General features: G+C 36.1%; 1 protein-coding gene across 3 annotated transcripts in view; it reads right to left on the reverse strand.

The window, feature by feature from the left end:
* The window catches only part of SLC6A15 (solute carrier family 6 member 15), a 38,991-nt gene that overhangs the window by 2,339 nt on the left and 11,729 nt on the right, over positions 1-24,923 (reverse strand). For all 3 annotated transcript variants that reach the window (XM_040596354.1, XM_040596355.1, XM_040596356.1), the window contains exons 3-11: positions 16,419-16,576; positions 15,803-15,929; positions 13,796-13,977; positions 12,533-12,643; positions 8,758-8,999; positions 8,463-8,655; positions 7,053-7,245; positions 3,624-3,783; positions 857-1,019 (exon numbers count right to left, since the gene is read on the reverse strand). In XM_040596354.1, coding sequence (XP_040452288.1) covers positions 857-1,019; positions 3,624-3,783; positions 7,053-7,245; positions 8,463-8,655; positions 8,758-8,999; positions 12,533-12,643; positions 13,796-13,977; positions 15,803-15,929; positions 16,419-16,576 — 1,529 coding nt within the window. The remainder of the gene's footprint in view (positions 1-856; positions 1,020-3,623; positions 3,784-7,052; positions 7,246-8,462; positions 8,656-8,757; positions 9,000-12,532; positions 12,644-13,795; positions 13,978-15,802; positions 15,930-16,418; positions 16,577-24,923) is intronic.

Below are 24,923 nucleotides of genomic sequence, written 5' to 3' on the forward strand. Positions count from 1 at the left end.
CCAAGGTATTTCTCTTTCTAATTTTTGAGGGCAAGAATCAAACATAATGAGCATTTTTCTGAGAATCTGGAGAAAGTAGTAGTGGTTGTCTGGTCAGAGGCGGAATCTACCTTTAGTAAAGACAGCCTCTTGTATTTACACTTCACCTGTCTTTGCTGCGATTTCCCCCCACTGCTTAATTCAGACAACTGTCCATTCAGAAGGATCGCCGAGATCCATTTCTCTGACATTTTACTCTCCCTATATTTTGTACGACAAGCCTGTAGAAACAGCTGAGGGCTGATGAGCCTACAAGCTAGCAGAACTCTTATAAGCTACCTTGACTGAATCTCTTTTTGGAGCTAACACGCAGCACTCACTCTGCTGCTCACACAGACAAGTTTTTTTACAAATCAAAACATTATTACCAGAGACAGGTTTTAATGCAGCTGTTACCTACAATGTGATATGTGTTCCTAAAGGGAAAATTTATGACATGGCTAAATATCAATATTTAATTCCACATAACACTGATGTGATATCTGAAATTATTTATTCAGTGTTATCACCCAACCATGTTCTGCAGTAAAATAAGATAATGAAAGGTAACATCTCCCAACCTTAAGAACTTCTTCAACATACATCAACAAAGTTACAAAAAGCCTGAAGGTTTGTGTTAAGCAGTTACATTTTAAAGCTGAAATACTCTAAAATTAAAAAATGGTTGGGTTTACATTAGTGTTACTTGAGATAAAACCACCGTGTCATTCTTTATGCTGATTTTGAAATTCTAATTGCAATTTTTTTCTTTTCACGTATTTCTGAAATACTTCAGATATGATCATTATGATAGTGATAGCATCTGTTATATACATACCGTATCTTCAATCCAAGCATTGTAGCCAGGAGGACTTAATCCCATTTGGACAATGCTAGCTACAAGCAAACATAACAATACTAAAGGTGAAACATACTTCCACATGTAGTAATAATACTGGCTTGGAGAAAAACCAAGCATATCCTTCAGATCCTCCATAAATCTGTGAAGGGAGTAAAAAATTATTGTTAGTGCATACATTGATATTTCAAGTACTGTAATTGATACATAGCACCTAATTTGAGGGAGCAGACACTGAAAAAATGCATGTATAGAAATGGAGTTTAGATTATTTGATGGGATGATAAACAGATTGTATTATTAGTTCAGAACAGATGAACAGAAGGAATCGCTACACAGCATGGTGACTTTGTAAACTGCTTGCTGGACTGTGCTGGAAAGATATTTAATCTTGCCTTTCTTTTGTAAGATTCTTTTTTATATTGTCTTATATTGTCTATTGGGTTGTTTACTAAGGCATGTGTCATTGCTTTTGATGACACATACAACCAGCACATCTTACAGATTCTGCAAAATTAACTTGAACCCACATGTGTGCTGCAGTTTAAAAAAACAACTTAATGCATAAGCTGTGGTGTGCATCATGTAAGTTACTGAAATAAAAATTTGTGAAGTTTTAGATGTGCCTCCTTGTGCCTCAAAATTGCAAGTTACAATATGAACAAAACTCCTATTATTGTGCTCTTGACAGATGAGTATATGGTTCCAGAGCCAGTAGAAAAAGAGAGAATATTTTTACAATTAATTCTTTTGGAGCATGCACAAGCACTGATTCTGTTTTAACTCTCTTCTGTTCCAACTCCCATTTGAATATGCAACTCAAAAAAGCTCTTCATAGCAATAAATATGTTTTCAAAGCAGTTACACATGTGAAGCTACTGTCATATAAACACTCAAATATTTTTTTGAACTGCATAGTTTGGGGTGTTCTATCTCTTGTTTACACTGCAGTGAAAAGACATTGTTAAAAAGAGCTGAATTTACAAATGGATTGTGCCCTCTACAGATAGCTTTTTCTTCCTGGGTTCTCCATTTTTTTATCCAATTAAAATGAAGATAACAGATTTATGTTCAAAGTCTTTCATCACCTTCATCCCACTTATCCTCTTTTAAAAACTACTAAGCTCTTTAGCACCGCCTGCAGCATAGCAAATTTTACTCCTTGGCTACAGGGCTACAGATATCTTTTTTTCTATCCTTTGGCTGTAATCTCTTTGGATGCAATGTTTTTTTGTTTCTGGTCAAAGACAATGTGGCTAGGAAGACATATATATGTATCTTCATCTACGAGGAGGACCCCTTGGTGCTATTGCAGCCAATGACAATCTGAAGTTGTTGATTCTGGTAGTTTCTGCGAATAAGAACGCTAGGCCCCTGAAGAAGGGTATTCTGGACAAATATACATTAGAGGAAATACTAGGAATACTCCAGAGGGAGGTTCAGGTGGCCATTATGAATGAGAAATCTGGCTGCTAACTTTTCACTATACCCTGTCAGAAGCCCTTCTGAAAACATGGATCGACTGCACTCTGATTCAGAAGTGAATTATTACTACATTTTAGCTACATCTAAACACCAACTTCTTCACACACATGCCAAAAGTCAGCAACTTACCTATCTCACTTCACACTGGGAACTCTAGCTGACAGAACATTTACCAACCTGATAACCAGATCACCTCCTTTATCTTTTGTTTACATGTGTAAAAACATCTACAGCATGTTTTCATGTCTGTGATCAATTATAGGATTACACATGTGGCCGGCCCAAGTGGGAATTCCCCCTTAATGAACAAGCAGACCAGAACTACTTGCATAGACCAGAAACAATGTCTGGAAACAGTAAAATTAAGTTTTCTTATTACAATTTTATTTCGTTATGGTGAGGGACTGGCTGATCAATCAGATCGAACAAGTGAAAAGTCAAATGAAAACCCACCCACTCTATGTCACCCTTTGTACATGAAAAGGGATCACAGATGTTTAAATTACTTCAATATGATAGTATAGCATACTCTGTTTTATCTGTGGATAGCTTGAGTTATTTTTTATACAAACTCTCCTATTCCTTAAGTGTGGCACACATTGATGATCTTGCTTAGTGAACATATTCTGGTTATTTCAGTCAGAAGCAAACAAAAAAAAAATTTAGAGGGACTTGATGGCCTTTTCTCTTCAGCCATCACAGACAGAAGGTCACTTAACATCACTGTCAGCTGTGCTGGCCCTGGTCTTTGCTATAATTTCCTCTATTTCCTCTCTCACAACTAATGCAAATGACAATTCATTGTTAAAACACCCTCAACTAAATCGAATGCATAAACTGAGATTTTCTTACTGTTACTGCCATTAGAGTTTGCTTTGTTCCTTTCTCAGGCTGCCTGGAATACTGCAGAACTGTTCAGAATACTCATTCTCATCTGCTGCTTAGACCATGGTTATTATTTCTTGAAATCTTTCTACTGCTGTCTTACTTCTAACTCTCTTAATTTTGTCTCTTTTACTGCGTTCTCTCTTTGGATCTGTTGCAATCGCTCCTTGGGTTTCACTGTACTCTCCTGCTACAGTATATCTTGCTCCAAACCTGTTCTTATAAACAGACTGGATTCACATCCAGATTGACCCACTTCCTACTTATTTGCATTTATGTGTATATCACAAATACTTCACACAATATAATTAAAATAGTAGTAATTATTGTAATGAATACCGTTGTTATGGACAGAGAGATCATTTCTTTCACTTACTTGTCTATTCCATAAATTCGGGTGACTGCGATATTCTCCAAAATGACCACAATAAGCAGGGGCAGAGTAGCTGAGTAATCATCAAACATTGTCACAAAATAATTTCCAGACCGCTGCACAAAGATCAAGCCAATAAAAAATGCTACCAAACAGCAGATGACTGGAATAAAGGACAAAAGTAACAGCTATAGTTACAACCACATCCTACAGACAAATAGGAAATAGAGAGTTCAAACCAGCACAGATATACTTTGAACACATTATTTCATATAATCAAAGTTGGTAACATTTTACTTTTTAGGGGGTCCCAATTTTAAGAGTATTAGGAAACCTAACTATTCTCTGCATAACAGAAAAGTTATGTAATTAAAATTACTGGAATTGCCGTATTACAGCAGTCCTGATTAAGCAGCAGAGATTAATCAAGTGACTATTTCTTATTAAACACTTAATGTGAATATAAGGCTAAAATAAATACAACTTCTAAATTGAACATCATACAACATGTTACTTGGTCATTAGATCACTTTTTGGACTTTAAGAGTTAAAAGAACCCAAGTTTCAGACTATGATTGTAAAAAATACAAAGGCTGAACAGACTTCCCCTAAAAGAACATTCATGGCATAAAGTTCCACTAGAAGCTATCTACACGTATTTGTCCACTAAGCAACAACATTTCTTCCCCTTCTTTTGTTTAGGGACAACTTGAAACAGATTTCTTGAATACCTGATCCCACATAATGAATCTCAATGTAATTTTTTCCCTACTAAATTCATCAAGAATAGGACTGAAAGCCTAAGTAGACATAAAATAAGTCAAAATTTCAATAAATTGTGAAATTTGCTAGAGGTTGGACACCAGTAAGACTGATTCTCCCAGCTAAAGTGCCCTTTCCCCCCACCCTGCCCCACTGGGAACTTAGGCCAAAATATAAAATATCCATACAGAATATACCCATTGCATAAATCCCAGAAAATCAATTAGTATTGATTATAGTAGTGGAAAATAAACAATGACACTTTTTTAAATACTGTGGTAGAAAACCAATCATTTTCTTCAACCTTGTAGGAACTATGACTTTCAGAGATTAGAAACTCATATAATTAGAGATCTAATCCCTAAAAAATAATGCAAACTCCTAACACAAGACAGAAAGACATAGATAAAACCTCCTTGAACCAAGTCTCATTTTTCACACTGAATTTTATTACTGACCCTGAGAAAAGAATCAGACCACCAGAATCATGTGTAAGCAAATTTAGAAATCCTTGCTATTCTTATTTTTCCCATTGTGTCTCACATTACACCCCAAAAATATGCATCTTTAGTTGTAAATTAAGGCTCTGGTAGGTATACACATCATAACTCAGAATATACACAGGCTGGAAAAGACAGATTGGAAACACTTGAATACAAAATTTAAGTGTATGAGTTTGTTTCCCTGAACTTGAGATGGACTGAACTGGAACAATAGTGCAAAAAGTTGCAAATGCACTCACATTTCTGTAAAAAAAATGAAGATTTGTGGGTTTTAAGCACAAATTCTAGTGCAGACATAACTGTTGTTAAGTCCCACCGATACTGCATGAAGTATAACCCAGGGATTTCAGTTTTATAATTTATAAAAACACCACATCAAGTTGTAACCCTTTAAATACAACTGAGCTTAGCAAAAAGCATGCACGTATACCACTCAAAAAAATTACAAGAGAAAGGTAGTTCTTGAATATTCCTTTATCTTAAGCAGTGTTTTTTGTCAAACACAGTGTGCTGGTTTCAGCTGGGATGGAGTTAATTATCTTCTCAGGAGCTAGCATGGTGCTGTGTTGTGAGACTTTTCAGCTCCTCAGGCCCTGCCAGTGAGAGGGCTGGAGGGGCACAAGGGACTGGGAGGGGACACAGCCAGGGCAGCTGACCCAAACTAGCCAGAGATATTCCACACCACGGGACACCATGGTTGGTATATACACCTGGGGGTTGGCCAGGGCAGGCAGACTGTTGCTTGGGGACTGGCTGGGCATCGGTCAGCAGGTGGTGAGCAGCTGCATTGTGCACCACACGTTTCTTCCTCTCCCTCTGGCTTTTATTCTTTCCCTCCCCATTTTCATTGCAACTGTTATTGTCATCATTGTTATTATTGCTCTTTCATTTTTATGCTATTTCAATTATTAAATTGTTCTGATCTCAACCCTCAAGGGTTACATTCCTTTCCAACTCTCCTCCCCATCCCTCTGGGTGAGGGGGGAGTGAGCAAGCGGCTGTGTGGTACTTCATTACCAGCCAAGGTTAAACCACAACATGCAGTAACAAGGAATTACCGTTAAATGCTCTATTATTTCACAGTATCTACTACATAACATAGTATTTACATATATACTTAGATAGAACAGCTAATTTTTATGCATCACACTAAGGATTTAAAAGCGGATAGAAAAAACCAACAACACACCACCAAACAAGTTCTCAATAGGTTAGGACTTCTGAAAAATCAGTTGATTTATCCTCATGAAGAATTTTATCCTTGCATTTGCAAAGCAAAAATGTTTTCTGTTAAATACTAGTAAGAAAAGCAGTCAGGAATGCAGCAGAGAAGTGCTGTGTCAAGGGTTAACTCTTATAAAACATACTATTATTTCCTTCATAGAGTTATGTAAGGATAAAGCAGATTATTATATTTTATTTTCTATCCCTCTTGTCACAGGTATTGATACAAAATCTGAATTTGTGCATACACTTCAAGTCCCTTGCTGCTGTCCTGAAGATTTTCAGAAACTCAACTTCCACATTTTATGTTGACGTTCTATCTCAAAAAGATAAATTGCTACAGTATCATCAGAGCTACACGAACAGGCTACACCTCATAACTTTGGACATTTAAATAATAGCAAAAAAACCAACCCAACAACTAGACTTATAATAACAAAAAAAAAAACAACCAACAACTAGACTTATAAGACCCTTTCCACATTCAACAGGGGAAAAATATGTTCTGCTAGAGAATAACTGTACTGATTTTTAACATAATAAACACTTTCTCATAAATTAAGATTTCACTTGGCCTACTCGGGAATAATTTGTAGTAATTTGCAATGTATTTTCATTCTTTCCTTTTCCTTTGTTTCCCTGATGTGTGATACAGAAATGGCAAGTATTCTGGAAGAGCTCAGGACACACAGAAACTTGTGACAGAAATCCTCCATTAAAATGTAAGTTCTAGGGTGTTCCTCCTCTTCTAACATTCAGGAAAAGGTTTTATTTGCAGGTATTAATTTGCCTGCGCATGGAAGTACAGAATAGAGTGATCTACTGCTTTGTAAAATGTCAGCACTGAGAACTTCCTTGTCAAAGAACAAGACTTCATACTTTTGGGGAAGAAAAAAAAAATAGCTTACTGTTCTAGTGAGAAAAGAAAGTTTGTGCAACTCACCAGTAAGAATTTCTTTCCTGACTTTGAAGGTATCAACAATCGGTGTAATGATGCCTTCAATGGTTCCAAACATACTTCCAAGGCCCAAATTTACTAACATGAGGAAGAACATGACTGACCAGAAGGGAGAAGCAGGGAAGTGGGTCATTGCTTCTGTAAAGGCAATAAAAGCTAAACCAGTTCCTTGAACTGCCTGTCAGGGAGAAAAAAAATCCACACTATTATTCATGGACAGTATTTTTTATTTTATTTTTTTTTAGTAGTGTGACAGTCTGACTTTGTGTTCATTTAGTGACATTGATTAAATCTTGAAGGCAGAATGGGGAGCTGCTACCTTCCAAACCTGCAAACTTAATACTATTTGCTGAAACACTGGATTTGGCCAAGAACCTCTTAAGCTGATTGATATTAACAAGACACTTCTTGAACAGAATCATAGAATACCAGGTTGGAAGGGACGTCAAGGACCATCTGACCCAACCTTTCCCGGCAATAGCACAGTCTAGATAAGATGGCCCAGTATCTTGTCCAGCCAGCTCTTAAAAGTGTGCAAAGCTGGGGAATCCACCACTTCCCTGGGGAAGAATATTCCAAAGGCTGATTGTTCTCATTGTAAAAAATTTTCTTCTTGTGTCGAATCAAAACTTCTTTCTCTCTTTCTTTGATAATTTTGCATGAGAGCTATTATACAGGACTGCTACAAAATACACTCTCTTTTCTCCAGTAAGGATATAAAGGACTTCATTTTCATACCTATTTGTTTCAAATTTAAATGGCAGGAATACAATAGGAATTTTTAATGTATAAGTCACTGATTTGACATTTTAGCTTCAGATGCTGCTGCAACTATACAGATATCAGCATTTAAAACTGGAAGTCCCTCTGAAAAAGCTAGAAAAATATCTTTTCTTTTACAGATATGGCTTACTGTAAAAATTGCAAAACAGGATTATATTCATTAAACAATTATCTAATAAGGAAAAAATAACTTTTTTACTTTCTAGTAAAGTAGTATTTATATTTAATAATTGTATCTTAACACTGGAAGACATCATCGTTTGAGACATTGAATAGGTACGCCTCTGTTTAGTCTTTGGAAAAAATCCTCATGCTCAACTTTTCTAAAAAGACCAGAACTTTAAAAACCTATCACCTCCTAAGGACAGCAACATAATGATCAAATTACAGATCAGTGAAAACTATATTAAGCCATCAGACCCAAAAGTCCTCAGGTCTCACGTAAACTTGAATGCAACCCTGCTCAGAACCACGTTTTCACAAGGATCTACAGATGGGCTGCTCATAGGTACACTGTAGTGATGCTCTGCCTAAGTACACTTCACAGTTTATGAACAGATGCATAATTTTCAACCTGAGATAATCTCTTTATTTAGGACTTATTACACTCACCTTGTTAAGTTCATCCTCAATTTGACAAGATTTCAGACCAAGAGAATCAAACTCTTCTTCTTTAACTTTCTGAATAATGTCATAAACTAAATTGTAATCTTCTGCTGTAATGCTTGAGAAATTGATATGATGTGGGATCATATCCTGGCTCAGATTGCCTATTTTCAAAAGTTTCAAAATCTTCTCTGAGTTTCTGTAAAACACAATAAAACAGAGAAATCAAACTCAATGATCTGTTAATTCATAAATGAAATATACAATAAAAATAATAAAAAAAAGAAATGGATATTCATACTGGATAACACATTTTTCATTTATGATATTGGCTTTGAAGCCCAGAACTGCAAACACCACCAAAGTTGCCAGCACAGAAGTGAAAAAATTGATGAAGGACACCAGTACAGCATCAAAATGGCAGTTGTTGTCTCTCTTGTTGTAGCTTGAAAAGGCAATGACTCCACCAAATCCAAGCCCTAAGGCAAAGAACACCTGAGTAGCAGCTTCTCTCCAGACCTTGGGCTCCAGCATTATTTCAAGCTGTTTGAAATTAGACATAATATATGTCAGCTATAAAATGCATTTCTATTATATGTAAAGACAACAGAAAAAAAATAACAGGAAGACAACCTACATTAAAAAATGCTACTACTCCATTACAAATTCATTTTATCTTCATGAAAATACAAGCTGAATGTGACACCTAAAGTTGAGCAAACTTATGGGCAAGAATTTCTTCTTATTTTAGATGATATAATCCTTAAAGATAAACATGCTATACAGTCTGCTCCCAACAATGAGACACCATTGGAGCTATATGATAATTGAGATAGCAGCTAGTTATACAGGGAAATAAAAAGTAACATCCATCTTTCCCTTCAACCTCCCCCCCCAATATTTACTGTATTTTTTTTTTGAGTGCAGAATTAAGATGTATTTTAGGACAATCAACCCTCTTACAAATGCAATAAGTATGTTTAAAGTTGGTTTGTTGTATTTATGTTCGCTATTTTAAAAGTAACATATGCTTATACAGAATTCCTTTACGTGCAAACATGTAAAGCAAAGTGCAACATATGAAATAAACGCTGGCCACCACAGTCTGTACAGCCCATGAGTCAAATCTCCCTTAAGCCAGATGCCTTGAAATTTACCCAAATTAAATGGGCCATGTATTTGAGGGACAACTAAGCCTTTTATCAAAAAAATCAAACTCTATTGCTCATTCAGACGACCATACTTCAAAAAATATCTTTTTGTAACAAAGTTATGAGTCATAATTTGTCCATCTCAGATCTAGACAATCAATCATAAAAAACAAGTACATGTGAAATTTAAACATCAGGTTTTCCCAGGTTGATTCAGGGCCTCCATTCATTTAACAGTGAAAGACCTTACATTTGTGCATGCAGTTTTAAAACTTATTTTTTCTAAACCCTAGGCTTATCGAAAACAGTAAAACTAAAAAGCATCAGCATAGATACCAGCATCATTAGACTGATTGTCTTAGTCTGAGGAAAAAAAAATCTGCTATAGTTACAATAAAGTTATGAAAAATTTTCCAGTTTCCCATAAAGGTGTAATATTTATTATAGACAGGTATCAGACACATTCTTTGTTCCTTTATATGTAGCTAAAAGCCAACATTTTTTTTAAAAAGTGTTTATGAGAAAACACTTGTTCCTGACTTGTACCTATAATAAAAATTCTAATGCACGAATAAGCTACTGCACATAGCTCGAGATGTTCGCATCACAGCCATGCCACATCTTTTCCACTAGAGGGAGCTCGAGAATTAGTCTTAATTTTAGCAAAGCTGTAAGTGGTGCAAGTACCAGAACACTTCTCACTCTCTGCAATACGTTATTTGTTATCATCGGAGTTGGTACGTTCTCAGATACACACTGCCTAGCATTTCAAAATAAACTTATAAATTTTGGGGACTCTGTGTTTAATCTTCACACAGTCCTACAGTTTCATTGCAATAGTTGACTTCAGTGGGCTTTTCATATACCTTCAGGTTTTTCATTAAGGTTATTGATTAGAATTTCTGCTTTGTTCATCAGCCACACCAAACACAGAAATATGCCCCTTCTTCATTAGCCATGTGCTCCTGTAGCAGCACCAATGTGTGCCATTCCTCTGCTGTGCTGACACAACTCTTCGCTGGGAATGTGTGATCATCGGTGGTCAGAATGTGGTCATTTTCTCAACTAATCAAGGCTGAGAAGATGTCTCCCCATCCCCTCTCATGTCTATCTACCTGGATCATTTTCAGCCTAGATCAGTTTAGCAATCCCTTTTACAGTCTGCCTGCCCAAATAAACTGTTTCCATTCACTCCACTGTGCTAACAACAGGTGGGGGAGTCTGAATTCCTTCAGGTAGTTTCACACAAACCTACAGGCCAAATTAGTGCTCAAGTACATTAACAACCAGAGATTATAATGAAAATATTTTTGCAGGTTTATATTCACATATACTGTCTCTGACATACAGGCTTCCTAACTTCAAATTTAAAGCACAACTTAAACTTCAAAACGCAGAACTGGAAACCAGCAGAAGAAATTAAAAACCATTTTTCTTTCAAGATAGTTTATCTGAACACTTGAAACAATTGTATAATTAAGTTAATGTAACTACAAAGTAAGCATCAGCTGCAACTTATTTTAGGTCTAACTCAAGAAAAATGAAATAGTGAAGAGCGAAAAGGCATTTGTATTCAAGGGGAGTTTTGGCATTTACTTCCCCTTGGTATCTCATGGTACTTTCCTAGTTAAAGAAAGCATTAACACTGTGGTTGAGAAACCAAATTATAACTTCAAGGGGATCCCATCTCTGCCATAGAGTTTCTTTTCATCAGTAAGCATTACATTGCTCTGTTCCTCAGATTTCCCAAATCTGCTGCATGCAAGTTCCTGCAGAACCACAGCTCTCTAAAGGGGTGGAAATGAGTGAAGTGGAGCATAACTGCGTATCACAATGCAAGAAGTAACAATGTGATAGCTAACAAAGGTCATTTTTATAAGATGACAGTTCTCCACAGAATCAAAACACCTGGAATCAAAACAATTGACAACACCCTGTCATCTGGCATTAGCCACTATGTGCACTGATTTTGATCACCTTATTTGGCTTTCATTTTTGAAACATCAGTCCTGTTCTGCTCAACTGTATTTTGAAATGGACTTGTTGGGAAGTCCATTTCATAATATAATATAAAGCCCAGCATTACACATTCCCGAGTATGGCTCGGGCTACTCAGACATGCTGCTCCTGTACAGTTACAAGCATTTCAGATGGGTGGAGGCAGAATTTAGATCTCCAGGCTAAACAATCATAGAATAGAACAATGGTTCATAATATCCCTCCTCACCTCCGTAGTTATAAAATCTAAAGTTCTGTTAAGACACTCCCTGTAACGAAGTTGACAGTAATAAAAATTGTATTTTTTTTTAATTAAAAAATACATTTTTATTAAAAAAAAAATCTGGGCACGACAACCATAAGAAACAGGGTAAGGAAAGCTGAGTGGGGAGTACTTACAGTACTTCAGTATTAAAGACAGGTCTCCTGTACTTCAGGCTGCTATGCAAACATCACCGATTTATTTCTAAGGAGGAACAAATCTGTCCTCTTCCAAAAAGGATGAGTTAATTATGTAAAGCCATGACAACATTCCAGGTAAGGCATTTCACTGTGACATGCCAGAATGCATTTCGATCCTAAAGTATGGCAAGATTTAAGATTCACTTCTCTTTCCAGTATTTGGAGCTCTCTAAACATCCCAAATCTTGTAAACAGCACCTTCAGTTACTTAGCTTTATAAAGGCATCTAACCCTGGGAACCTTTCACCTAAGGGAGGTAACTACACAGACCCCTGGAACACTTAAGAGATTTTAGACCCTGGGGCTTGATATCATGCCACCAAGGTCAATAATAATTTTGCAACTTAACCAAACAGAAATATGGCCAAATGTTCTACGAAAACAATAAGCTTAAATGACAGCATTCATAAATGGTCAAATTGCCACTGAAACTTCAACACACTGCAAACAGAATTAAGCACATACCTTAGGTGTGAACATGTGACGAATGCCATCCACTGACCCATTAAGGAGCAGTCCTCTGATCAGAAAGCATAGAAGTACCACATAAGGAAAAAGGGAACTAAAATACATGATCTGAAAAACATTAATAAGAAATTTCACATAATATTCATGGACTTATAGTTTCAATAGTTTCATTCACTACTCAGTACCTTTTGGATATATGACTGAATTGAAAATCACATGCTCTAAGGAATATGCTGAACACTTCCCATTCCCCATGTCTCTGCAGAAGAAAGCACAATCACATGACTGTAAAATAAATCGAGTACTGTATTAAAACAATACAGTTGTCCTTGTTTTGACTAACTGATAACAAACTGCTGGGCTTCCAGGGAAATTCAAATGAGTTCAATGAGATGACAATGAGGACAGCAGTAGACTGTTTTAGAAATGCTTCACTTTACAAATGCCCTTTAATTCAAGTACATAGTATAGTAAAGATACGCAGCATGAATATAAACTCATCTTACATTCTCCATCACTGAAAAACAAATCTATTCTGTACTTCAAAGTTTAGTAAAATTATTCTCACTAAACTTGCTAGTTGTTTCTTTAACTTAAATACCCTGAGGAAGTCACAGAAATTTCCACCCCAGTGCCAAACTTGTTAATAGCAAAGAATTTTGCTATTAGAACAGATTATTTTTCATCTGAAAATCCCACTGAGATCAACAGAGCTGGCAAATCATTCACTAACCAATCCAGCTGGCTGCATGGAAAGGAACAAGACAAGGTGACTGTACTCAGATGTAAAGAGTTGGTTAGTCATTAGTCAAAAGAAACAATTCCAAATCCTGAAAAGCAGCTGTGTTAATGACAGAAGCATGCATATCAATGACAGTGGAAATTTGAGGACCTGGGTGCACCACTATCATACAGTGAGTATGCATGGAAACCTAATTCTTTAGACATTCAGAAACACACAGACGTATGCAGTACAGTAAAGATGAGGTGCAGTTACTTCAACAGTTATGTTGATGAGAACAGAAATGATTCTTCAGCTCTCAATTCCTGTAAATTACCACAGTTCACACTAAAATTACTACCATTTTAAAGCTTAACTACTAACATTCCTCTACTTGAGATTATACAAATACTAGGGCGAGTCACAGCTGCTAACCTGCTCCTACAGATTTCATGAGAGTAAACAGAGGGTGTGATGCACAAAAATGTCATAAAATGTTTCAAAGTAAACACCGTCATTTAGGTAAACAGTATACTCACTTTGCCTGAAGACTGAATGCCTTTGATCATGGCTAGGCATACCATGACCCAGGCAGCCAGCAAGCAGATAGTCATCTTCCAATTTAAACCCCCACTCTCTGACAAAGAGCTGGAAATATTCAGCGCTTCTCTGTACCAGTAATAAGTGGTTGCAGAACTTTTTTCACACTCTGGCTCCACAACTGTCAAGAGATGTTAGCAAGTAAAGAATGGGTTCAGGACTTAAGTATTTTCCCAACATTTTGTAACAATGTTCTACCAATTCTCAGTGTTTCAATTGTGCCATCATCATTTCCTGAGAAATTAAAGTGGCAGAGTCTTAAGACATTGTCTAACAGAAAAAGTAACGTTTCAGTGAAAGATTCTGGGTATGTCTTTTTAAAAAAACCTTTTGCAACAACGTATCCCTCTGCATACCGCCAATCCGTACCAAGCAGAATCTATTTTTCACTGAAGTACTACATAGTAGGCAGGCCTAGATGAAGACATGCATTGCATATCAGATTAGATTACCTACATATGGTACTGTGACTTACATACTATAAAAAGTATTTCTCTGAAAATGAACACAATTTTGAAAAAATACCGAAAACAAATTCTCAGTTATGTCTGCTTTGATATTACACTCAAATCAACAGGCACATAACTACTATTATAAATATAAATGATAAAATAACAACATGATGATACCAAAGTGATGAGAAAGCTGTGTAGGAACCATTCTATGTTAAATAAAAATTGCTGTGTATTCCAGAAGTGATTTTTTGATACCATAATTCTGCTTTACTCATAATACCAAAGATTTTAAGAAATTCTGTCTCCAGACATATAGCACATAGAAAAAAAATCTTCAAAGAAAATATTTACTTAACATTTGAATAAATTACTTATATCTGGCAATCAATCACACCTCTAGACTAGGTCCTGAGTCAGAGTTATTAAGGAAAAATATACTGATTTTAAGAAACTTAACACAGGTGTCGGATCTTCACTGAAATAAACTGTCAAAAACGATAGGATGTTATCAGTTACAACTTTTCCTTGTTTCAGCTTAGTTCAGATGACCTCTGCTGAAGTTAAGCTGACATATTATATCTTAATATTTAGACAGGATAAGAGTATGTAAACAACCACTGTGGCTCAATTAATGGACAATAGCTTGTGGAATACAGTCGATTTGACTGTGCGCCAACATTCACAAATACTGGTTATTTCAAACAACTGAAGCAAGCAACTCCGGCATAGACAATATAAAAACTTCGTAAAACTTTTCAAACATCCTTGGTTATGTTGTTTATTAAAGGGGTAAAAAACCACCACAAAAGGTACTTAAAGAAAATTTAGGATCTGAAATAAAAAGAAATTAAAAGAAATATTTCATATTTCAATAGCAAGGATAACGCAAAGTGTATAACTATTATGAGAGAACCAAAGCCAAAGGATAAGGGAACTTTTAATGCTGTTGTATAATATGTCCAGGTAAAGACCACCTCATTATAGCAACAAACCACTGACCGATTATCTTATTTCTATCGGTTTACAAAGCAAACAATGCTTTTATCGCATGCATTTTATTGATGTTTAGTTTTCCATTTTCTGCTTTGTTAGTAACGCAACGTATTTCACATTCACCAAGAAGTATCCTACTAATTGAAGTGTAGAAATATCCTTCTTCCACCTTTGTTTTTCACCAAGAAAGCATAAAGAGCAGTACCAAACATCAGAGAAAAAAGTTAACAGATTTTTTTTTCCTGCAACACACTCTTTAAAATGCTGTTCACAGTGATGTTCGTTTCCAAGTACATTTATTTTAGATTAGGTTTCTTTGTTGTATTTATCCAAATATTATAAATTATAATGTGATGGAAAGATAGAAATATAAAAGATGGAAAAACAGCTTTGCATACAACACTTTGTCTCACAAACATGTCTTTGAATTGTATTTTGTTAACCTTTTTTGAAAATCTTGATTTTATATGATTTTTAAGGAAATTAATATGGACTTACAGGTATGAGATGTATTTTTAACTAAAGGACACTGATCCCACGGTAATGGATGCTGAAAAGACTGGGAAAAGTAGAACAGACTCCATCCAATAATGACATTGTAGTACAGGGCCACAAAGAAACATACCTATTAGGAAAAAAAAGACAGACCAAAAAGTTATATTAACTACATTTGTAAATTAAAAAGGAAAATAAAGCCTACTGAACTTCTGCATATTTCTGCATATCAGCCACTGAACATAATTTTAACTAAAATAAGCTGGAATTAGAACTGAATGGCTTGCCCCATTAAAGTACCTGACATTTTCTAAATTTTCACTTTTCTCTGCATTTATCATGTAACAACTACACTTTTATATGCATTTTTTCTACTGAAGACTACTCTGTTCCCTACTTCCTAATTTCAAAAGAATCACAAAATACGCGTTGGCTAGTTTTATAGACACATCAGTATCAACATTTTTTAACGTACTAATTTAAGTTTTAAGATCTTCCAAAGCATTGTAAACTGACTTTAATGCCCACCTACGAATCAGTGGCCTTCCCCTGCAGCAGAACAGAAAGTCTAAATCATACAGACTGAAAGCAAACCCCACAATTAATGTTAAAAACTTACTACACAGCTTGCAAATCCAATTCCTCCAAGTTTGGGGCTGATGTAATTCCACACACCAATACTCCCCCGGCGAATCCTCTGCCCCACAGCAAGCTCCAAGAAAAAGAGTGGAATCCCTATTATCAGTAGCAAGATTAAGTATGGCACAAGATAGGCACCTATGAAAGGAACAAAACATAAATCAGAGTGAGTGGAAGAAGACTTAAGAATGCAACACAAAAAATGTGAAAACTTGTAATAGCTTCAAGTTTCAATTAGTGTCATTCACTGCAAAGCTTTTTTCATCACATGCAATGAATAATTTTACCTGAATCTTGGCCATACATAAGATGAAAAACCCAGACACACTGAATTTCTAAAGCACTGTGGCATTTTGAGGCAATCCTTACCGAAGCAAGTGATTATGTAAACTATTTGTTTGCTTGTGTAAAATTTTGGGCATTTCATTGCACTTATTGGAAATATAGTGAGGTAATCAGGAGATGAATCAACATTTCTTATAAAACTCTATACCTTGACTTATAACAGAGCAGGAAGGCTGAATTTATAAAGGAAATATAGAAAACACCGGGCATAAAACATTCTGATTTCCATCCAGTCTTAAATAGTTTAAGGAGATTGTCTGTTGATTTCTCCATGTACACCTCAGATACTCAAGAAAGGGGATTTCAGAGTTTACAGAATAACGATTCTACCCAGCTAAGCAAGAAAACGGTATCAGTCCATTTCTACCAGGCTACAGACACAGACTAGACACATGAGATGGAAATGAAATGGAGTATTACAGATCCAGATCTTGCAGTACTCACAAGCTTTCCTTAAAGACATATTGGAAAACGTAACTGTTGCTTCACTTTTATACATATATATACATGTAAAAAACAATTCCTTTTTTCAAGGTCTTATTCCCAGGAAGTGGTCATACAGAATTCTAACTTCAGGATATATCTCCATTTATTTCACTAAAACTAATCGTAAGCAAATACAACCATACGCTAAGCACACTGACAAGTTCAGAGTCTTAACTTCCTCAGTATGGCGGAGTACTTAGTACTAGAACTAACAAAACATGCAGACATCAGCAATTAGCAATGTGACGTGATTTTCAAATGTGTGGGTCTTATGCTGCAGTATAGAGTCCTGTGCTGGCCAACTAACTCAAAGGGCTTAGGACTTTTGATTTGCAACCATTTTAAGGCTAAAGAAAAGCACTTCAGAGATGCAGCCTGTGGCATGTTGAAACAAGCTACAGAACAAAGATTTAAAGACCTCAGAAGCTTACGCTCAGAGCTATTAAGTTGTATAATCAAGTCTATTCAACCCCATGAAGAGGAAGAAGCCAAGCAAAGTTCAGAAACCAATCTGGGATTTATCCTCCACTCCAACTAAGTTCTACTTTAAGTTTCTTCATCCAGCATCAACTTTCTAGGGCTTTTTTAGGAGTCTATCAAAATACACTGTCATTTGCATAAGTAGACAGCTTACCTCATGGAATGCAGTTTATTTTAGTAAAGTTAAACTTTCCTAACCTGTGCAGAAGGCCTCAGATTTTCTCGTACCACCCACTCCTATTCAGGTCCACTTGCTATTTTGCTCTTCATGAAATACACACAACTTGGACACTACCTTCTATTACAAAGATCTTAGAAAGATCCTAAGCATGGAGTTAAGTACAGTCTTGAGTCTAAGAACAGCAGGAAAAACGACAGAGGACGTAAAATCTGAAAAAAACTACTGGCGCACCAGACAAAGAATATTGATCTTATTTACCTCACAGTCTATAGGCTATTCTTGGCAACTAAATAGCTCCTTGTGTTTTATTTTCATACGGTAATATCATACGCGATGATACTGTTTGAGTAGCATTTGGTCAAAACCAATGCCAGGCTCTGAACAATACACTGGGTTTGAGTTTACAATACTCCCTTCCCAGAGCCAAACATCATGGTCTGTCTCCCCATTTCAGCACGCTATAGTGTCAACTTAAGTATTATTTCTACTGAGGTAGCAGCTACATTCCCATTCCGTACTTTGGTGTCTCCTGTGGTTCACATTGTACATGCACATAACAGAAAAAATGCAAAGGACTTACTTTCTACCATGAAAAGAGAGACAACAGACAGAAGGGAATAAATGTGAGGAAAACTGAGGAACAGAGTAACCACCACATTCCAAAATGAGGGGTAATACCTGTCTTAAGAATATATAAGACAAAATAATAGCATTAAATATCCCCGATTTATCATGAACATTCTCTCAAAATTCCTGTGAGACAGAAGTATGCTGTTAATTCACATTGCAAATTAGAACCTTTGGCATCACTGTCTTTAGAAATTTGGTCATACAATTAATGGAAATCCAACAGTACACAGTTTTTTAAATCTTATAACACTACTGTAAATGATACCTGAGGTCTTCATGAGACAGGTGTTGTGTAACTGAGCAGAGAGAAGCCTAAACAGCTCAAAAAAATTGGGGCCTAAATGACTTACCCTGTATCCCACTGGATGACTGTACTAGAGCAGGAACTGAACCCAGCTCTTCAGTGTCCCAGTCCACAACCTTAATCACAAGGCTGCAAAGTTAAGCACATGTTTAAAGACTGGGCTGACGTGCGTGTTTTATGGTGCAGTATCAATGTAAATTGCAAGATTTATCAGTTAGATTCAACTACATGAGTTACATAAATGTGGTGTTAAATCCACATTACATTATACATGACACAACCCTGTAATTCAGCGTGAGTAGTCAGCAGAGTTCACCTCTATACTGCAGGGCTTGTGCAGAGCACCTGAAGTGCTGATCTTCTGATCATTCAAACCTGCTGAGCTCCCTTCTGATCTTGTGGCCCTCCCCAAAAGAAGGGCATAATGGAAAACAGTGCATGTATGAGTTTCAGTGTGATGCAGTTTGGACATAGCTGGATTATACAACTGTGTATCACAGCTGCAAAGAGCTTCTGTGCCCTGTAGTCAACACAAAAACACAGCATCTCCGGGAAAGTATTTTGTTTCAGCCTTCCCTTGAAGCTAGACATACTTCAAAGTACCATTAAGACATCTTCACTTCATCAAACAGAATCACTATGGAATCAGCTCAGCCTGTCTCTTACTTGCCAGTGCATGTAAACATGGTCCTTGGAGTTACAATATTGGAGAATGGTAACTTTTATTTGAATTAGAACAATAAACTACATGCTGGCCTTGAACAGCATTCTACAATTAGTTATATTGTCCGTTACATCTACAAGCTAAACAGACGTCTGAATATTACAATTCCATGCAGTTCAGGACACCCAGGTCTCCCTTCTAGATTTTCAAAACTGTTCTAGCGTCAAGTCATTTTTTTTGCATATTTCAGCCTTCAACACTGACTTGCATACTAAAAAAAAAAATCACCTCAACTTCATAAGGAAAAAATAAATCTAAAAAAATAGCTCATCCTTCTTCATTAGAACGAAAGAAAAAGATACAAAAGATTTCATAAACTGGTGAATGTTAATACTGTGCACAGCACTGTGCTGATTTCTTAATTTTATTTAACAAAGCACCATAATGGGATAACTGGTAAATTGTCTCTCTCGAGATTACAATATGTACTGCATTTGGCAATATTATTGAGGGAAGTAGAATATTAACACTGATTTTGATTTAAGTTCTTATAAATACTTGGGGGGGGGGGGGCACGGAATAACACAAAATTACATGATTCACAGTGATTAAAGAGTTGGAAAATAACTTCAGAAGCAGTAATGCAAGACAATATAATCATTACCATCTTGATACTACAGAAGAACTTTTCTTCTCCTACCCATTTTCAATGTAACAGCTTTCCAAATGTATCAACTGCTGTTGTGCTATTTTTTAATTAAGTTTCTGCTGTCGGATTCAATTCTTAACCAATGAAGGTGAGCTTTAACACTGTCTTGAAGAGACATCCCAATTTTTGCAGCTTACTGGAAACTTACTAACAGAAAGCTAGCAAGAAGCTGATGTTCAGGTGAAGATAAGCTTATTTTCTATGTCAAATGCTAAAATTTCAACAGGTACAACAAGCAGGCAACAAAACAGTATAGGTTTACAGTCTACAAAGCTTCTGTAAGTGAAATTATTTACCACTACAGGATACAAACTGCTTTTATCAGGAAAACCCTGACAGAAGGCTTTATGTTTTATCTGTAGGTTTGTAATCTATCCTACTGACAGGATAGTTTTCCCATCACTAGCGTTTCACAGTTTAAATATGTTCAGGTGGGCCTATTTACAAAACTATGCTTAAAAGATGAAAATCCCCTTAGCCAATAAACTTTAAGGAAGAATTACACTTGCAAAATAAAAATAGGACATTTTCAGCACACTGAAGTACAACTAAATTTTGAGACTGATAATACAGTTTAAAGTGCTGATAATAAGTTACTGACAAAAAGCTAAATAATGAAGCCACTGAGTACATACTCAACGCTGGAATACGAGGGAATACTTGCTTTGTTCCCATTCCACTTGTATTAGACAATGAGACTGTAGCTTCTAATGACTACTCAGTCTTTAACAGTTCACCTATTTCCTCAGCAGTTCTTATCAATAGTTGCTGTGCTTTTTATATGACTACAGAACTTCACTGTTCAATCGTCTTGTATTTAAGTAGAAAATCCAGACTACTTAACCATAAAAACTCATGATATGACTCTACCCATGCCAATCTTTTAAAAACAAAATGGCAAGATAATCTACTACAGATTTCCCTACATTGCTCACAGCTTTTATCTGCTTGTTATTGTTTACTAGCTCTTTGGACTTTTTACGTCACAGAAATATTAAAAAGACTGACCTTAAAAAAAAACAAACCAAAAAACAGGAAATTTGAGTTAATTCTCATGAAAATGCAACACAAAAATCTGTGTGCAGTATTTTGTAGACTCCCAGTAACACCTGCAACACTAGAAGGACCTGATGTTTATTTGTCTTCATAATAATGCTCACTCAAATATCACTTATTTTAGCAGAACAGCCAATTTAGTTCGGTTTTGTTACTTCCAATATGTGAAAGTACCATTTTATTTCTGCTAATCCCACAGAAAAATGACAACCAAACAGAATGAACTTTAAATTTTGTTGAAAAAAGTGAAGATGTGCAAGCTATTCACCAGATGATAGCAATAGGCAGCAGGAAAATATAGGTCTATTGTCACTATTTGTTAGCCTCACAGCAAGACTGGGTAGATCTGAGCGGTTTATTTTTAAGGCTCATCAACAATCATAGGAAGCGGAGGCAGCTCTGAACAATACTACATACTAACAAGTTATGAAACTGTTATATAGGAACTATGCCTATCTGAACAGGCAAACTTATTTGCCTTCATATAGTGAAATGATAAATATAACAAAACTCTAAAGCTAAGTCAGAGCTTACCCAGCACCATTGTAAATCACCTTTGTGAGGCATCAAGGAAGAAACAGCTTTTTTATCTGTTAGGCTGCAAAGAGTGGGAGAGGTGCCTTAAATGCCAGGTGGGGACTGGGCATTGCCTACCAGAGGTAAGGAGGACCTGTGGTGAGGACGGAGGTGAAGGAGGCAGATATCCAGTTAGTTCCTAAAAACTTTACTGAGCACCTTCAGCCCCTCATTCACAGAGCCTGAAACTCCTCTGGGACCTCCCTCTCTTCCAAAGTCAAGAAAACGAGCACTCTGGAGTGCTCTCAGTCTCCTCCCAACATCTTTTTTTCCCCTTTTGGTACTTCCTGCATTACAGCTACATCCCCACTGTGGATCAGAGTTTGTCCCAGCTGCACACTAGCCTCTTCTCTCACCTCTCACAACAAACTTTTTTTCTTGGAAAGAGCCAAGTGTAGAAGCCAGCAAAGAGCTATCCAGTCTAGCTGTAACTTAGTTGAACATAAAAAAAAAAGCCAGATAGTACTCTAAATATTTATGAGTTTATATGAATTAAAGCAAGAGGAAAAACTGTTAAAGAATCACAAGAAATAAAATCGAAGGGAGTTGTTTTGGTGGTACAGACCAGACCCAGAAACAGAGACTGGAAAGATATTGACAGACATCCAAGTATCAATGCAGTGTAGCAGGAACTGAAGCCTCATATAAAAATGTGTAGATTTTTTTCCCATGCATTTGAATCTGTCCCTCCCTCCCTCCCTCTCCCTATTCTTTTACACACTTGTGAGAATTATCTGTCCATCTGTGCATATATATACAAGCACCAATTTACTTTACACATTTCCATGTTTAGTGTCACCTTCTCCATCTTGCATTCTCATTAACTTGAAAACCAAGAAAGTTTTAGCTCTAACGATCAGTTGCTTTTCTCTGTTGTTCCAAAGGCTGCAATTCGCTAAAATGGTGCCAAATTATTGTTAAAAGACAAATACATCCTTGTCTCAGCCATGCGCAGAAAATACTATGTCTCCACAGATCATGTTACACATCCAAGTTCCTGCAATCACAGCACAAGGGAAAACATTTGATTTCAACCAGAAATTACTCCATATTTATTTTTTCAAGTTTGATTAATCAAAGTGCCATAATTCCTGAAGGTTGGTTCTGTTTTTTTCTAAATTGTGAAATTACGAATTTAAAACATTTATATTTGATGTGAATTAAATTTACACTCAGTGGCAGAGTAACTAAATTTACATTCAGTGGCAGAGTAACTTCAAAAGTCCCTGACTATGAAACCAACAGCCTAAGGAGCATACCAATGGATCTTTTTTGTTGGTTCAAAGGAGAATCCAATGGGTTTGCAAAATTAGTAACTAAATGCAAACTAATTGTTTAACAGTAAACACAGACTTTCAAAAGGGACACAACTACACAAAACAAACCACTGTAATGTGGTATCCTTGACACTACACAGAATATAAACACTGTAATAGTTTAAAAAACCTTTAACAATATATCAGTTTGGTTTAAAAATTATTAAAAAATATATTATTTTTTTCCACTAGTAATGAGAAGTGATCAATTCTTTACTGTCTAGTAGACTACATAAGACTGCCATCCACTGAAAAGCTACATACAGTTCTTGAGAAATGACATGTAATGTGTTTTCTGTTAATATCAGTCACAGATTAAGAAAATTTTAGATTCCACACAAATCACTAAATCAATCATTTAATGACTTTCTCTCCGAAATAGTGGAGATAAAAAGGAAGTTAAATGAGAGTGAAAAAAATCTTGCAATAACTAGATATGAAAGAATTTAGACTTTATCCTGAAGATGGAATATTTTGAAGTATAAACTTCATTTTTACTGCTTGAACTGACTGAGAGAAAACAAAGTCCAGAATTATACTCTGGGCATATTCTACGCTCATTTTTATACTCCTCAATTACATCAGTCATCATTCAACTTTTACAATCCAGCATGAATAAAATGTTCTTTATTTTCTATTCTGTAGTACAGATTCACTTTTTGTATCACAAAGTGACGTTTGTTTTGATTTCAGCAATTAGCTACAATAGAATGTACATTAATGTAGTACAGTAGAGAACAGTATAACATAAAAAACATTAATCCTGCAATTAGAAGAAGGAAGGTCTCCAGCCTCATACTTCAGTTATCCTGGTTTCAGCTGGGACAGAGTTAATTTTCTTCCTAGCAGCTGGCACAGTGCTGTGTTATTTAGTATGAGAATAATGCTGATAACACAATTGATCGTTTTAGTTGTTGCCAAGTAGTGCTTATTCTAAATCAAATACATTTCGAGTTTCCATGCTCGGCCAGCGAGCAGGTACACAAGAAGTCGGGAGGGAGCAACAACTGACCTGAACTAACCAAAGGGATACTCCATATCACAGAGCATTATGCTGAACATACATCAACTGGGAGGAGTTGGCCAGGGTCTGCCGATTGCTGCTCAGGGACTTGGCTGGGCATCAGTCAGCAGGTGGTGAACAACTGTATTGTGCATCACTTGTGGGGTTTTTTTTATTTTTCCCTTGGGTTTTATTCTTCTCTCTCCCTCTCTCCTTCATTACAATTATTGTTGTTGTTGTTGTTATTATTATTATTTTTGCTTTATTTCAATTATTAAATTCTTCTTGTGAAACCCATGGGCTGAGATTGTTCTGATTCCCCATCCCACTAGAAGCATGGTGGCAGTGAGCAAGCAAGCAGCTGCGTGGTGCTTCGCTGCTGGCTGGGGTTAAGCCACAATACTACTACATTCAAGACCATAGACAGACAGCTAACAAACTGCTTAACATTATTGTTCAAAGTGAAAGACAACTTGTTATTTAGGAAAACAGTTAACTATGCAAGAGCACAAAACAAATGCATTCCCTTAATGTAATGATTTAAAATACTCATTATCAGTAAAAAAAAATAAATTCCTTTCCACTCCTACAGTATTTTGTTGTTCTCATAAAAGCAAATTGTCATCAAATGGCCTAGGAGCTAAAAGCAATTAAAAAGTAGAGATATGAAGCTTAGTACTGCTAAATACTCAAGACTGAACACTGCTTTGATCTTTAAAATGGATGCAGATTTAA

The sequence above is a fragment of the Falco naumanni genome, chromosome 5 (genome assembly GCF_017639655.2).
Source record: "Falco naumanni isolate bFalNau1 chromosome 5, bFalNau1.pat, whole genome shotgun sequence".
In the NCBI taxonomy this organism is placed as follows: Eukaryota; Metazoa; Chordata; class Aves; order Falconiformes; family Falconidae; genus Falco; species Falco naumanni.